Genomic DNA, 15,209 nt, shown 5'->3' on the forward strand with positions numbered 1-15,209 from the left:
ACTACAACTACCTACTGTTCCCTGATGGGAAAGAAAGGTGTCTGCAAGAACCAAGCAGGCTCTCCGTCTGCCTGCCTTCTTCCTTCCTTCCTTCCTTCCTCCCTCCCTCCTCACAGCAGACACTGCAGAATGCCCGCCTGCACCATTCCCAACCTTCCCAACCTCCTTATTCCTGTTCCTTGCCTACCTGCATCCCACTACAGCAGGGAAAACACAAAGCCAGGAACTGTCATTCTAGCCTCTCACAGCTGGGGCTGGCCTCCTCCAACTCCATGCCTTTCCTTTTTGCCTGGGATGACACCATGCTAGCAGGGCAGCAGGAGAAAGTAGCAGCAGACCACACAGAAGTCATGCCAGTGCCCTGGCTCGACAGGCTGCTGAACCAGCCCTAACACCACCTGCTTCAGGCTTCTTAATGTGAGATCACAACATGCCTCTATCACTGGAAGAATTGGGTGGAGATTTCTGTTATTTGCAATCTAGAGTACCGCAAACACACCCCTCTGTCTCTCTAGGGTTGAACTCTTTAATCAGGGCAAACTACCCATGAACTGAAACCAAATATAAGGTACCTGATGCTTCTCTTAAACAACATTTACTTTAGACCCAACCTGAATATTGAAATAAAATACTGTGGAATACATAAATGTTTTAAAAGGTGACACAAAGTATGCCTCCCAAGTAAAAGTTCTCTTATTTGTTTACTTTGCAAAAACATCTTTGTACTAATTTTTCTTTTTGAACATAAGTCTCTAGAGTGGTAGGCCTGGGGTAAGGTTGAAGAGTAGGGTCTTGATTAACCTTGCTCCTGGTCCTGGTGCAATTTCTGTGACTTACAACAGTTACCAGAAATGTGGGGCACACACAATACTTCCCCATTCTCCTCTTGCATTTTAGAATAAAGTTACGGAAAAATTAAAGTATGTAAATGTTTGTAACATGCTATCATATAAGGTGGGGATGTTGTAAAATACTTATTTTCCAATAACATTATTAGAATCCGTTTGTAGCAGTACTGAAATACATACTTCCAGAAAGTACCTTAGGACCTCTTTATAATACTTACCTTTACATCAAAATTCAAAACTGCCTCATGAGCTCATCACTTGATATCATGCTTTGAGAATAGGGGAAAATTGTATAAGAGCTGAATTATGAGCAGAATTATAATAGGTGCTACTATGATAACCCCAGTACTCAGGATAAGACTCCTATCATTTTCCTAGACACATGAGCTTTTACTTTAAGAATAAGTAAGAAATCAACTGTAAGTTACTTCCTGAAGATAAGAAATACAGCACAAAAGAAATGGGTGCCACTAACCTTCTTTGAAAGATTATGCTTGAATGAGCTCATTAATATTTGGTGACCTGGTTCTTAAAATGATCTTTCAGCTCAGTGCTCTTTTTCTTAATGATGCAACAGTAACCCAGGCATCATGAATGCGTCTCTGTTAGGCTTTAAAGAATAAATGCAACTCCTGGCTCATCCGGGGACTTTTGGTGTGGACAAAACTGTCTCCCTGTGTTTGACCTCAACACAGGAAGAGCAGTTAGGAGCACTGGCTCCTGAGCCAGAGGACATCACTTAAAATCCCAGCTTTGCAAGTTATTTGTCATCTCTTGTGTTCCAGCGTCCTCATCTATAAGACAAAGCGATTTGTGTAAAATGAGGGAACACTGGTTGTAAAGATTGAATGCATTCATCCTAGGGAGAGGTTAGAACAGATCGAAGCATACTACGCAAATACTGTTGGCATCTCATTATCATTCTTGTTACCCAGGCCTCCTCTCCTCAATTCTAGTTCTGGTTAAAACTTCCACCATGACTCAACCCAAATACAGATCAGTTTCTATACAATTGTATTCCCTTTCCAGGCTTCCCTAATTCAGTAAATTGTCCTGCAATTTCCCGGTTGATAAAACCTAACATCTGCACCCTGAAGGTATTATCCATTGTCCTTCCAAGATGCAACTCATGACTTACTGCCTAACTCCAAGTCACCACTGCACCTCTCTGGGACCTGTCTATAAAAGACTCCTCTCTTGGTCTCCTTGCTTCTTCCATTTGTCCCCAGTCTAATCTCTAACCAGCAAGACAAGTAAACGCTTTCATTTAAATGACATATCTTATGAATTTAGGATGTGCCATACTTCCACTGATGAAGACCCATCCAATAGCCTTACCAGGGTCTCCAAGCCCCATAGATTTCTTCACCTCAATTCTGCTGACCACCAAGTATTCCAGCCACACTGGCCTTTTTCTACCCAGAAACTCGCCAACCTCATTCCCAACCTCTGTCAGAACCTCTGCCGCATTCCTGCAGCTGCCTCACTCTCCTCAGGAAGGATGTCACCTCCTTAGAGAGACCTTCTCCAACTTAAATACAAGCCTCCTCCTGCATCATTCTCAACTACCTATCCCTGTTTTGTTTTCTTCACAGCTTTTGCCACAACCTGAAATTTGTTCTTGCTTATCAGGTTACTGGCTATCTCCCCTACCTAGATGAACACCCCATAAGAACAGAGAGATGCTATCGCCGTGCTAAACAGAGCAATGCCTGAAGCAGAGCCAGCACATGATCAGTGGATGAAAAGGGAAAGGAGGGCCTTTCAGATATAGCAGAGATACTCCCCTAGTCCCCATTCCTAAACCAGCAGCCTCTGAAGCCAGACACCAACACCCCATCAGAGAAGCCAGCCATGCAGCAGGAAAGCAGACAGGTAAAGACTCTGATCCTAGCATACTCCCTGCGAAGCCACCTCAGTCTGTGCTGATCCATACACATTCTTAATGGTCAATCCCCAAACTACATTCCCCAAAATACAGTCTCTCAGGTATCAAATCAATTCAAAAGGGAAGTTTCAAACAACCATCTTTAAATTGCTGGAGTTTACATAATAAGGACACAAAAAAATCCCAGCTAAATTGCCCATTTTACCTCACTTTTAAAAGCTGGGAAAATGCAACTGATAGAGAAGGAAAACATTCAGGGTTCAAAAATGGTTGGCATGTGTGCACATGTGTATATGTTAACCAAGAAAAATCTGCTGATCTTTTTTCCTTAATTGGTTCTGGGAATCAACAACTGACCACAGGAGAGTAAGTGTTTGGAACAGCTTTGCCTTATTATCAAATCCTTGATTATAATGATTAAGCCTAGACTTGTGGTTTTACTAAACCTCACAAGGCAACCTCGGAGAGTACATGCATGATGGCAGCACCACTCTCCTAAGGTTCTCCCTGGGGCAGCAAGGCATGAAGTTAGCATCCAAAAAGGCCAGAACTTAAAAGGAGCCTGGACATCACTCACACCCTCCCTTTATCATTCAGATAAGCAAGGTGGGCGAGACAAGGGTTCCAGACCAGTGCTTTCAGTTTGTCACGATGTACCCAGACATGCGAGGACTGCAGGGAGCCCAGTGCTTCATGGCATAATCTCCAATCTGTCACTTACAGATGTGGTCTGAACCCATTTCTAAATCCATTCCCCAAAAGGGCCAAAAATTTCCCCATGAATGCTATTCAAATATGTATCCCATGTCTGCTTTGCATTAACCACCCTTTTAAGCAGCAGCAAAAAAAGAAAAGTTATACAGCTTTAAGGAGCTCACTCTGATGGAGGACAGAAATTATAAAATTATAGTCAAGAGAGATGTCAGTGGTATCCCCAGAGACTTCAGAGGAGGGACAGGAAAGCTTCCTGGAGGAATGTTTCTTTCCTGAGCTCCCTCCAATGGGATGGGGAACAGGGAGCCAGCAAAAGAGGGAAAGGCACATCACCATAAAAGCAATCATGAAAATGAAGCTCAGAAGTATGAAACAATGTATTGCATCTAAGGGCAACTAACTGCCTCTGAAACACAAGGTTTCAGTTGGAAAGGGATGGAAAGGGGAGGCAGAGCACAAGAATGTAGGCAGATTAGATCCTGCAGGTGTGGTAAGACACTGCAGCACTCATCACATGCCTTAGCAAGATCACTGACCAAGTACCGAGAGCAGGCTTAAAGGAGGTAAGAATAAAGAAGTTTGGACCTGGAACACAGTTGATACCAATAACGATCAGACTGCACTGCATACTTCCCATCTGCCAAACACTATACTAAGTGCTGCACACATATTAACAGTCTTCATACAACGTCACAAGGTTATCATTACCTTCTTTTTACAGATGAGCAAACTCAGAAACAGTAAAATCATATACTTATCCAAGTTGACACAACTTAGAGGACATTTTCTTTTAAAGTAAGAAATGCAGGCCGGAGCAGAGACTTCAGTAGAAAAGACAGAGGGAGGGACTTCCCCAGACAGCCATCACACCAACTTAACACCCAAGCTTTGTGTTCCTAAACATCCTACATGTCACTGCCTTCCTGCTCCAGAAACAACCAAATCAAGCTAGAGTAGCAGTGTATGCTCCATAACACACACCTCTGTGTCACCTGGATAAAGATGACTGTCTGCAAAGCCTTCCCCACTGCCAGCTCCTCCAAGCCCAGATGCAGTAAAAGGTGGAATCCCAGTTCCCTACACCTTAATACAAAAAGCTTCTCCAAGAAACTCTTGGCACTTAGCTACGTGATCATTCTAGACTTCTCTCCCTGACTATAGACTGCAGAGTACTTGAAGACAAGAAATGGATGTCAGTATTCTAAGGACCTGATACAAATATCTGATCAAGACCAAAGCCTATCCAAGGACTTTTCCAGACCAGTGAAAAACAACTGCAGTTAAGGATAAAGGGAGCAGAGATACAGAGCCAGCCCATAGGTTTATTTTCCAGTGCCCACAAGATCATAGGACTTGGAATGAGGAGTCAGGGATGTTCAGCCCATATCTTCATTCTCCTTGACATATCATTTGACCTCTTTGGTTTCCTTAGCTGTCAGGTGGCTAGATCTCTACAATCTCTAAGCCTCCACTCCACTATGCTTAGTATCTATATAGATACAGATACAGACAGACATATACATTATATTGTATCATACATGTATTTACAATAAAATTAATATATCATACAATATATTGTATGTATTTATACATATTTTATACATACATATTTTATACTCTTACAAAATCTATTGGGATTTGTAAAATGCATACCATTTTATCCAACAACTATGCTTCTTGAAATATATTTTAAAGAAATATTTGCACAGGTGTACAAAGTAATATGTACCAGAACATTTAATCCAGCATGGCTTATCACCACAAAGAATGAGAAACAATTTAAATATCTAGCAGTAGAAAAGTTAAATGATGACGTGTGCAATACAATGGAATACTCCAGCACCAGCAACAGTACCTACACTTACAGATGTGGAAGATATCCAAGATGCTGTGTTAAGTAAAAAGAGTAAGCAACAAAGCAATTTATATAGTGGGAGTCCTCTTCTGTCTTAACAATAAATATATGGTAATGAACAAAGAGAAAATAATACATTACAACACATTATTTAAAAAGAGTATATTTTAAATTTTTCGCCATTTAAAAAAATGATAAATATGTGAGCTAATGGCTAGGCTAATTAGCCAGATTTCACCATTCCCCCATGTATACATATATCAAAATATCACACCATACCTTCAAATTTATACGTTTATCAATGAAAAATAATTTTTAAATAAAATAAAACTGTTCGTGGCTGATATCACTTCAAGGGAATCACGGAATTCCTTCTTTTTGTCTAATTCTTTGAAGCAGCTGAAACATATTACTTCCATAATCAGATAAAACCAAGGTGACACCAAAGCCCAAGGTCAGGCCAGCTGCACTAATAGCATGAACCTCAAAGGTATTTATTCAGCATCTTCCAAGTCAAGTCAAACAGCCAGAGCCCAGTCACATCCTGAGAGGTTTGGAAGCCACTTTCTGGTTCTCACAACTGCTCATCTGACTGGAGCTCTTAGCTCCCACCACATGTCAGCTGACAGCTTCTCTGGGTTATCTTTCCCCAGGAACTGGGTGTGGACTGTGGAAAGAAAGGTGACTGCAGTGGTCAGGGTAGGCAGAGTCCTCTTCATCCAACCACTCAAGCAATCAGTCAAGCATACCCTGTCATTAGGTGTAACACCTCCTCCACCCACACAAGACAAATCCATTCCTTGGGGTTCTGGAAAACAAAAATAGCATAATTCCTTCCAACTGAGTCAAATTCTCTGGAATCAAGAAGTTATAGTCTAGATAAGTAAACTCTTCAAAAATAATAAGGGAAAGGTTTTTTCAAAAATCATCTTATTTCTAGGAGTCCAAGATATTTTACACATAAACCATTAGATCTTCTAAAACACCACATGCAACAGTAATTACCATTCCTGTCCACTAAATAACACCTAAGAGAAAGTTAATGGACATCCAGAAGTTTCTTCTATGCATTTATCAAGACCCGGCTCATGATCTCATCACCCTTCATAACTATCTTATGAAGCAGAGGACAAACATTTCTAGCCCTGCATTCCATGTGATGTTCTAAAATAGGCAAACTTACCCTGCCTGCCATGAACACAGTGAGAAGCCTGAAGCACTCACTGGATCTTCATCCAAAAGAATGCGACAGAGTTCCACGGCACAGCAAGACCATGGGTAAGAGTCATCATTACTGCAAAGAAATGTTCATGCTGCTATTTCTCATATTCTTGTATAAATATCAGTGATGTCTTATCCCTAAAATTTCAAGTCTATGGTAAAGGGTCCATTTTTAAGGAAATCGCAAGTACCTACTTACAACAGAGACTGCAGATTCTGGCTGAGAAGATAATGCTCTAGAAGACTGGGGTTAAGATTAGGTTAAGATGCTCCCTTCCCACTGGAAGCCCCTGGACAGGGAGGAGTGAAGACAGTGGTACAGGCTCATTTTGCTCTTTTACCACACTGAAAATATGATTCAATATTTGTTAATACTAAAAAAGTGTTATTATGCAAATAGTGATACTCTTTCTCAAAGATTTGGGCTACTTTTTTACAGATGAAAATTCTAGCAATGAGTTTACTTTCAAAGTACTCTAGAATAATAAATATTCTCCAAGTGCCAGTCTTTTAAAGCATTAGCAGAGAATGGTGAAACTAAAGTTCATGACATAGTACACACACAAGAATGCATTCATATTACTCAGAAAAATAGAACCCAAATGTCACTCTGGGTACAGTTTAATAAACTTGGTGACCACATTTATCTGAACAAAACCAAAAATAAACAGGCTCTTCCCACCCATTATGCATCAGGCTATCTATTTTTCCCCCAAGCCAATGCCTACATACAAAGCTTGCCATGTTTTAACAGAATGCAGAGACATTCCACAACCAAGGAAACATGCCTACAAAAGGGGAAGAATGCCTTATACTTGGTGTCCTACAAATATCAATGAAGCACCTCAGTGGGTCAGCCCAGAAGGAACTAGATGGAGTGCAGCGGTTCTCAGTAGAGAAACCTCTGATTAGTCATCACCCCAGACGACTCCTCCCATAGGTACTCCATCCTATCCTCTAGCCTGGACACCTACAAATTCTCCAGACTGGTCTCCCAACACTATCCTCTTCTCTGCCCCAGAATTGTGTTTCTGAACAAAAATAAAGCTGTATTGCACCTCTGTTTAAATATCTTGCATGAGCCTCCCCTACCTTCAGGACAGAGCTCACCTCCTCAACAAAATCAACAAGGTCCCCTTCCTACTCTGGCTCCAGGCTGTTCTCTAGTTTGCTCCCTCCACTCAGACACCACTCAGTCACTGTACCTGGAAATGATCAGTTTAGACAACACTACTTTTCTCTCTTTCCAGTGTAATTTGAATTTGACCACCAATAAAGTCTTCTCTGATCTCCCCAGAGAAAGTGAAACTCCTCCAAACTGTCAGCTTCAGCAGAGGGTTCCTCCTGAGAGAGCTAATTTTGTAAGCCTCCTCACTTCCAAGTGGGCTCCCAGGTGTGCAGTACAGCATAGAGATGAATGCATACACGCAGAGGGAGTAACCTTGACCCAAGTCTCTTAAATAAATTACTTAAATCTCAGTTTCATTTGAAACTATAATGGCTAGAATGGGTTGTTATGAAGTTTAAGAGAAATGGTTTATGTAAAGCACTTAATACACTGTGTGGAACTCAGTAAAATCTCCATAGGTGGTGCCTATTATAATTATGTCACAGATACCCAGTAAATGTTTCATGATCAAAGAGACTCTAATCTCCACTAACCTGGAACAAATTATAACTTCTCTACCTTAGTTTTCTCATCTCTAAGTGTAGAGAGTGAAAAGAGGTATCGGGGAAGAATGAGAGGGTTAGACCAACACAGAAAGCAATCAAAAAGCAATTACTACACTAGGTGGTAATAACAGGATATCTGAAAATGAAACTATTTCCCTAACCTGGAAATCTGTGGATCAGCAAGCACTATAAAGAGAAAAATCCCTTTGGATCCCTTTTCTCCTAAGCAATGACTTGCGTATCTTTATTGTTCTTAAAAATTGACTTTTTAAAAATAATTGACTCATTGTTTTTATTATGCTATTTAAGTAAGCCCAAACATAAAACTGGGAGATATGTCTCCCTGTGCTTTAATTTTTATAAAACTATAAAGTTAAACAATTTTCAAAATCTGATAAAAGCCAATAAGACTCTGACATCACAATGATGTGATTTTGCAGACACTGCAGGGCTGCTCACAGTGTATTCCACACCATGCTCACAAGACACGGGCTTCTTACATTCACGTTCTGAGCATCTACACCACCACGGACCCTGACTCCTCTGGCTCCCCAACACTTTTTTCTAACAAAGTGCCATGATATCTTTGCTCACTGAACTTCTAATCATCGTCTGACCCTAACACATCTTTTCTGTAAAATGCCCTTATCTGTTGTTCCCTCATTAACTACAATTAAAGGAGTGTTCAATGAAGCATAAGCAACAAAATCATATGGCACTAATCATTCATAAGCTCAATATACATGCTACAGAATTGGTGATTTTTTAAAAAAATATTATTAAAGAGAACATAAAAACTTAATTCTAATTTGAAAACACTTTAAACACCCAGGAAAATATTTTTAAATTTCAGTTTAAGAAACACTGTTTTGTAATAAAATGTTCTTGCCACAGTATTCAGGAAGATTTTAGACATGTTACATCAAACTGTGTTGCTATTTTAAGTGGTATATACACATGATCTTTTTAATTTTCAGAATAACACTATAGGGTAAGTACTACTTACACCTGAAGAAACCAGAACTGGACGACAATACACAAGAGATGGAATACTGTCCTCAACTATCTGAATCCAACACCTGTGTTCTCTACTCTTCAAGACAAATCCTAAAGAGCCTTGGCCAAAGGTGACCAGCAATGGACAATACAAATCCAGGGGAAACCAACCAGGTAGGAGAAGAAAGACTGCATTTTGAAGGAAGAAACAATAGGTCTTGTTGACAGAATGGATGAACAGAAAGAAGGATCAAAAATAAATCCATGGACTTTTGAGACAGAAAGAATGGCTGTCCCACCCCTCAGACATGGAACTGCTCAGAAGAGATGCCAGTTCTGAAGATAAGATCTAAACTGAAACATAGCTGGGTTAAGACAAAAGGAACTTCTTCCAAGTGGGGATGGGTATCCCCTTAACAGATTTCAGCTGGAGATGTTGCACTTGAAATCACATTCATAGAAGAATATGTTAACAGTGCATAAAAATTATTTCAAAGGCTGCCAAAGGTGTCCTGCACAGAACAGGGGATGAAAAAAGACTCAACAAAGGCTCCCAGGTTCTGAAAAAGATTTTTGTCATTATTAGTTTCAACTGACCAAGTCAGACCAAAAGAAAGGGAATTATCATGGCTTAAGAAACATGGGCATCCTACTGATAACAACATGTGAGGTCTCATCATGCCACAAGGATTTGAGTTCACAACGCACCAGGTACTTCCCTGGGTTCAGCAATGAGCATCCCTGCCTTTCAAGGCTTGTGTTCTACTTGGGGAGACAGACAAGCAACCAGTAAATAACTAACTACGTAGTATGAACTTAGGTAATGATAAGTGCCCAAGAACAAGGAAAAAATAAAGCAAGATATGAGAAAGAATGACTACAGGGAGCAGATATATGAGATAATGTTATCTGACAATCTACAAAAGATCAACGGAACACTAAGGGGGGTAACAAACGAAACTCAATTTTTAAAGCTGGGAAGTCTTGAATACATTCACTCAAAGTATTTGCTGCCTACTATACTAAGCACTGTAATGGTGCTAAAGAGATCACAGTAAGGCACACATATTTGGAGATATTTGAGAAATGATGCACACCGAGGAAAAAACAATGGCATCTGAAATGTGGGGACACACAGAGGAAGCCAAGATCCCATAGCACAAGCCAAACAAAACAACTTCCCCACATGGATGGCCTTCACATGGAAGTCACTTCCACCTTGAACACTCTGACTATATAAGAAAAGGATAGATGCTGGAGTAGAGATATGCTTAATGCAAGGGAAAGAAGCAGAAGAGGAAGATTTCTACAAGACCCAGGAACAGTTACTCAAGAAATATATAACTGCTTATTGATTAAGACCTACTAGGTGCCAAAAGGGTGAGCAAAATCATGCAGGCACTTCAAAGAGGTTAAAGTGACATCATCTCTGTTAGAACAGATCTCAAAAGGATTCCACAGCAGGGAGTAGAGAGGAGGGGAACAGCAGATGGATGGGAAAGGACGGTGAAATAACAGGTGGCAAGCTAAGAACACAGCTTCTGAGGCATCCTCTGGTACAGATGAGCTGGGCCTTAGGTGAGTGACCATCACATCTGCTGAGTGTGGTGTAATTAACTCTGGTGCCCTCCCCACCCCACACTCATCACATCTGGAACTGAAGTAATCTGCCTTACCACAAAGCTGTGAACAACACATAGGAATCACAGCTCCTTTAAGCTCTATATTCCCAATAACTAGCGAATCATCCTTAATAAATGTTTTTTTGACAAGACCAAGTTTTAATGAGGGGGCACTGAAAAATTGAAAATTTGATACGTGTGAGAAACAGAACAGGGTAGATTCCTCCTAGGTGCCCAAAGCGGCTGTAGTTGGTACACACCTGAATGAATGAGGGCAGAGAATGCACCTAACCAGCTGGATAGCTCTGAGAAAGTCACTTCAATTCTGAGTCTCAATTTGTAAAATGAAGATGTTGAAGCAAATGAGAGGCTGCAGGCCTTTTAGTGGAGAGAAGGTATCTGTCATTATCTTGAAACCTGTTGTCAGGGTAGGGGGTGCAGGCTTCCCCTTTGGCTGTGTTTCCAAATTACATAGAGAGGAATACACAACTGGTAAGGCTGCCACACAAGGATCTTTGAGGTTTATCAGCAAAAGAGCAACCGTGTGGCAAGTTGAGGAGACAGGAGTTTCAAGTAGAGAGCAGAAGCAACAGTGAGCAGAAGCCATGAGTTATACAGATCTCAGAGGTGAAGCAATGGAAGAAAAGACTGTGAATAGAACAAATATCTGCTTTCAAGGTGGCTGTTCATTTCTTGTAAGTACACATCCAAGTACCTATGGTGAAATAAGTCAGGGAGAAGTAGATCTTACATGACCTCAAAACTTACTAACTTTGGAGCTTTAAGAGCAATAATTACCAATAAGCAAGACCACCTCTAGCCTTTGAAATATTTACTATATTTACAGAGTGCCATTAAACTTTATTTTGAGCTTCTGAGTTTCCATTTCTACAATCAGTAGAAATACCTGACATTTCCAAAAGCTATAATTTCCATGCCAAGCTAAATTCTCCAACATTACAGGAAAACCTACAAATTCGGCACAAGGGAATAAAAAGGCAACTCATTCAAAAGAAATCTTCCCGTTCTACGACAGAAAGCAACCACCAAGAAGGGCAAGGACTGCAAGGTTTCTAGTGGACTAACTTTTCACTCAATCTTTAATAACTTAATTCTGAAGTCCTAGAAATGTATTACATTACATATTCCACATTTCAATGCCTAAAATTATATAATTTAAAGCAGTGAGTGTGTAGCTTCAGTCACGTTTAAGAAAGCTAAAATCCAGACAAAACCATGTATTTGAAAATGCCTGCAAAACAATAAATGCCTGAGAGAACTGGATGGCTTTTCTGCTTCTAAGCTAAATAAAGCCTGGGGGCTTTGCAAAGATCCTGGTGAGGATAATCTCTGTGATTACACAGAGCAAACCATCCAATCAATCCCACACGAACCAAGGAAAGTTCATCCAAGAAGAATAACAACGCATGAAATGCTGAGAAAAACACCGTTCTGATTTTGGAAAACACTGTCAGCGCTGGAGAACATATCAGGTCATTTTAATGAGCCAGAACATTTACCAGGGTTTCTGTAACAATGACGCGGTTTGTGTTTAACCAAAAGACCAAGCAAGATAACTTGAGTTTCGACGCTGAGGCCTCCAGGTCCTCTCCCCGCCTCCCAGCAGTCTCCCTACTTCCTGCACACCTTTGGATTGGCACACTACGACTTCCTGCACACACCTGAATTGGGGATATCTTCCTCCTTAGAAGTTCCTCAAGCTGAATTCCCCAGGCAAACCCTAGGACTAACAGTTTGCAGTTCCCTGAACCCTTCAATAAAGAAAAAGAAAAAAAAATCTGCATATGCCTTGAAAGTTCGGCCGCGAAGGAGTGATTAATTTACGTAAACAACTCTGAAGAGGTTAACACATTACTGAAAGGTCAGAAATAAGCAGGCTGAATGCAGTTGCTCTGGGAAAGACAGCTGCCAGGCTGATCCACCCGCGGAGTCTCTGACGACGTTCACCGCAGCGCCTAACACGCAACAGGTCCATGCAGGCAAGGCCCAAGTGGCTGGCATCTGGGTATCTGGGCACCTGTCCCCAGACCCGTCTTTCCTGCGGCCCCCTACCTCGCTGCGCTGCCAGGGCCACAGCAAACTGGCCAAGCTACAGCTCTTCAGAGCACAGCCCATCCGCGATAAGGCCTGGAGCACATTCCTGCTAAGAAGCCAAGATAGAGCGAGATAGTGCGGTTCACTCGCGCGCTGCCCAGGTCCCAAGGTATTCAGAGACCTGCTTGGCGAAAGAAGAGATGAGCCCCGGATGGGGAAACAAAGTGAGGGGAACGTCCCCCGGGGGCGGGATTCGGCGCTCGGTTGCCTCCAGCTGGGAACATTCCGAGCCACCTGGCTCTTCACCTGCCCGGGCACAAGTACCTGGTGTTAGTACCTAGACGTGCAACTAAGCGACTTACCAGCCCAGAACGTTTCTCCAATCGTACAGGCTCTAGTAACTACTCGGAAGAAATCAAGTACCTTTGTATAAAATGTAAAAGAACTTTTACTGGGGAAGGATGGAGTTAGAGAAGCAAGGGAAGAAAGAAGCAGGTGAATGCAGGAAGAAGTGTTTCCGGCTGGACCTGCCGGCCGGCCGGGATCTAAAAGGTGGGAAAGACAGGGGAGAGAGGAAAAGAGGAGTGGGGAAGGGCTGGGCACGCTTCTCGGAGACCAGGGAGCAGGTAAGGCCGGCCACTCACCTCGGGCAGCTCGCGGAGCTGGTTAGCGTCCAGCAGAAGCTCTTCCAGGCTACGAGCATAGCGGTAGATTTCCTCAGGGACGTAGACCAGAGAGCAGTGGCGCTTGTCGATGGTCTCCACATGACGGTTGCACCGCCAAAGGGGGATGCAGTGGAACATCGCCGCCCCCGCCGGAGCCGGGTCCCGAGCCGCGGAGCCCCGGGCTCTGAGCCGGCTCTGCCCGGGGGCCCCCGCTCCGCGCCGCCCGCTGCAGGTTCCGCGCTCGTAGTTGGCCCCAGGCTCACTCGCTCCTAGCGCCGGGCTTCGTGGTCCAAAACGCTCAAAGGAACCTAGGGCGGGATTCCTCCCGCGTCCTCGCGCCCCCGCCCGCCAGCCGGCTAATCCCCTCCCACCCTCCTGCCGCCGCTGCTGCTGCCGCGCGAAGCTTCCTACTCGCTGCCGCCGCGCGTTCTGAGCATGCGTGCCGCGGGGCGCCCGCCGAGGGCGTTTCCCAGCCGCCGGAGGGATGCTCCGCTCCGGGTTTTCCTGGAGACCTGGGTCTGGAGAGGGTCGGGAACCTGCAGGCGGACGGCTCGCCGTCCCCCAACTCAGGCTCTGGCTGGGAGAGCATCGAACCCTTTGAGGAATCCAGATTCTGAAGGGGCTTGAGGCTAAGACGAGGCGGAGAAGAGGCGGCCTGACGGGAGCAGAACAACTTTTGATTTTTAGTACTACTTATCACGTTCTCCTCTCTCCCCTTCCCCAAAACAACTTTCTCTTCCGGGGTCATGCAGGACCGCCCCGAAGCGTACCTTGCGCGCTGTGGGCGCCAGGAGCTACGCGATTTGATGTTTTGAGGTGTCTGCACCGCCTTCGCTACTTCTTTCTTGGCCACTTGTGTGCTAATTGATCACCGCCGTGGTCCCAGAAGTGTGAGCCGACGCTCCAAGCCAAGCCCTGCGCCCCCGGCCCCCGCTGTGCCCTCTGTTCCGCGGGCACCGCCTGTAGGCTTTGTAACCTTGGAGCGCATCTTCAGTGATCATTGTTCTCCTACATAGTCATAGAAAACTGCCCTCTTCATACCAACAAAAACATAGGAATCTAAGAGTCTTCAAGGTTCTCCTGGACGCGGCTGCACCCGACCAGGAACCCAAGTAGAGAGCGAGCTGGCAAAGGTGCGTTTTTGAGCCGGTTCCAACCCCGCCAGATGTTAGCCCCTGGCGACTAACCCCAGCTGGTGAGGAGCGGAGAACTTTGGAAAAGGGGCAGGTCGAGGATGCCAGGTGGTTTTTAGCCTATCTGCAGCAACATTCTGTTCCTTACCAAGGGTAGATTGCAACCCAAAGAGCAGCAAGGGAGGGCCTGGGAGGCCGGCTATTTAGTAATAAAGACCTCGCCCCTTGCCCAGACTCATTCCCTTGTAGCATGGCCAGAACCGTGATTTGCCCCTCTTCTATAGTTGCAGCTATTTGCACCACAAGTTCCATCTGGATTAACCAAACTTGCTCCTTCACAAAGGGTTGCCGGTCAGGCCTAGGCAAAGTACATTCATAGGTTGTTTTCTAGGTGTCTTATCTGACTCCCCAACCGGTGGCCCACCCAGGTTTCACCCTCCCTAGCCTCTACATCCTACACCTTCCCGTTCAAGTGTATTCACAATCCAGGTTCCACCTGTGGCCTCTGCCACAACGCCACTCTAGCTCTACCAAAGTC

General features: G+C 43.6%; 1 protein-coding gene across 1 annotated transcript in view; it reads right to left on the reverse strand.

The window, feature by feature from the left end:
- Nucleotides 1-13,676, reverse strand: part of Lrrc1 (leucine rich repeat containing 1) — a 123,799-nt gene extending 110,123 nt beyond the window's left edge. Inside the window, exon 1 of the mRNA XM_076860078.2 lies at nucleotides 13,518-13,676. Within this exon, the coding sequence (XP_076716193.1) occupies nucleotides 13,518-13,676 (159 nt within the window). The remainder of the gene's footprint in view (nucleotides 1-13,517) is intronic.
- Between the last annotated feature and the right edge of the window lie 1,533 nt (nucleotides 13,677-15,209).

Source organism: Callospermophilus lateralis, chromosome 6 (genome assembly GCF_048772815.1).
Source record: "Callospermophilus lateralis isolate mCalLat2 chromosome 6, mCalLat2.hap1, whole genome shotgun sequence".
NCBI classification, from domain to species: domain Eukaryota; kingdom Metazoa; phylum Chordata; class Mammalia; order Rodentia; family Sciuridae; genus Callospermophilus; species Callospermophilus lateralis.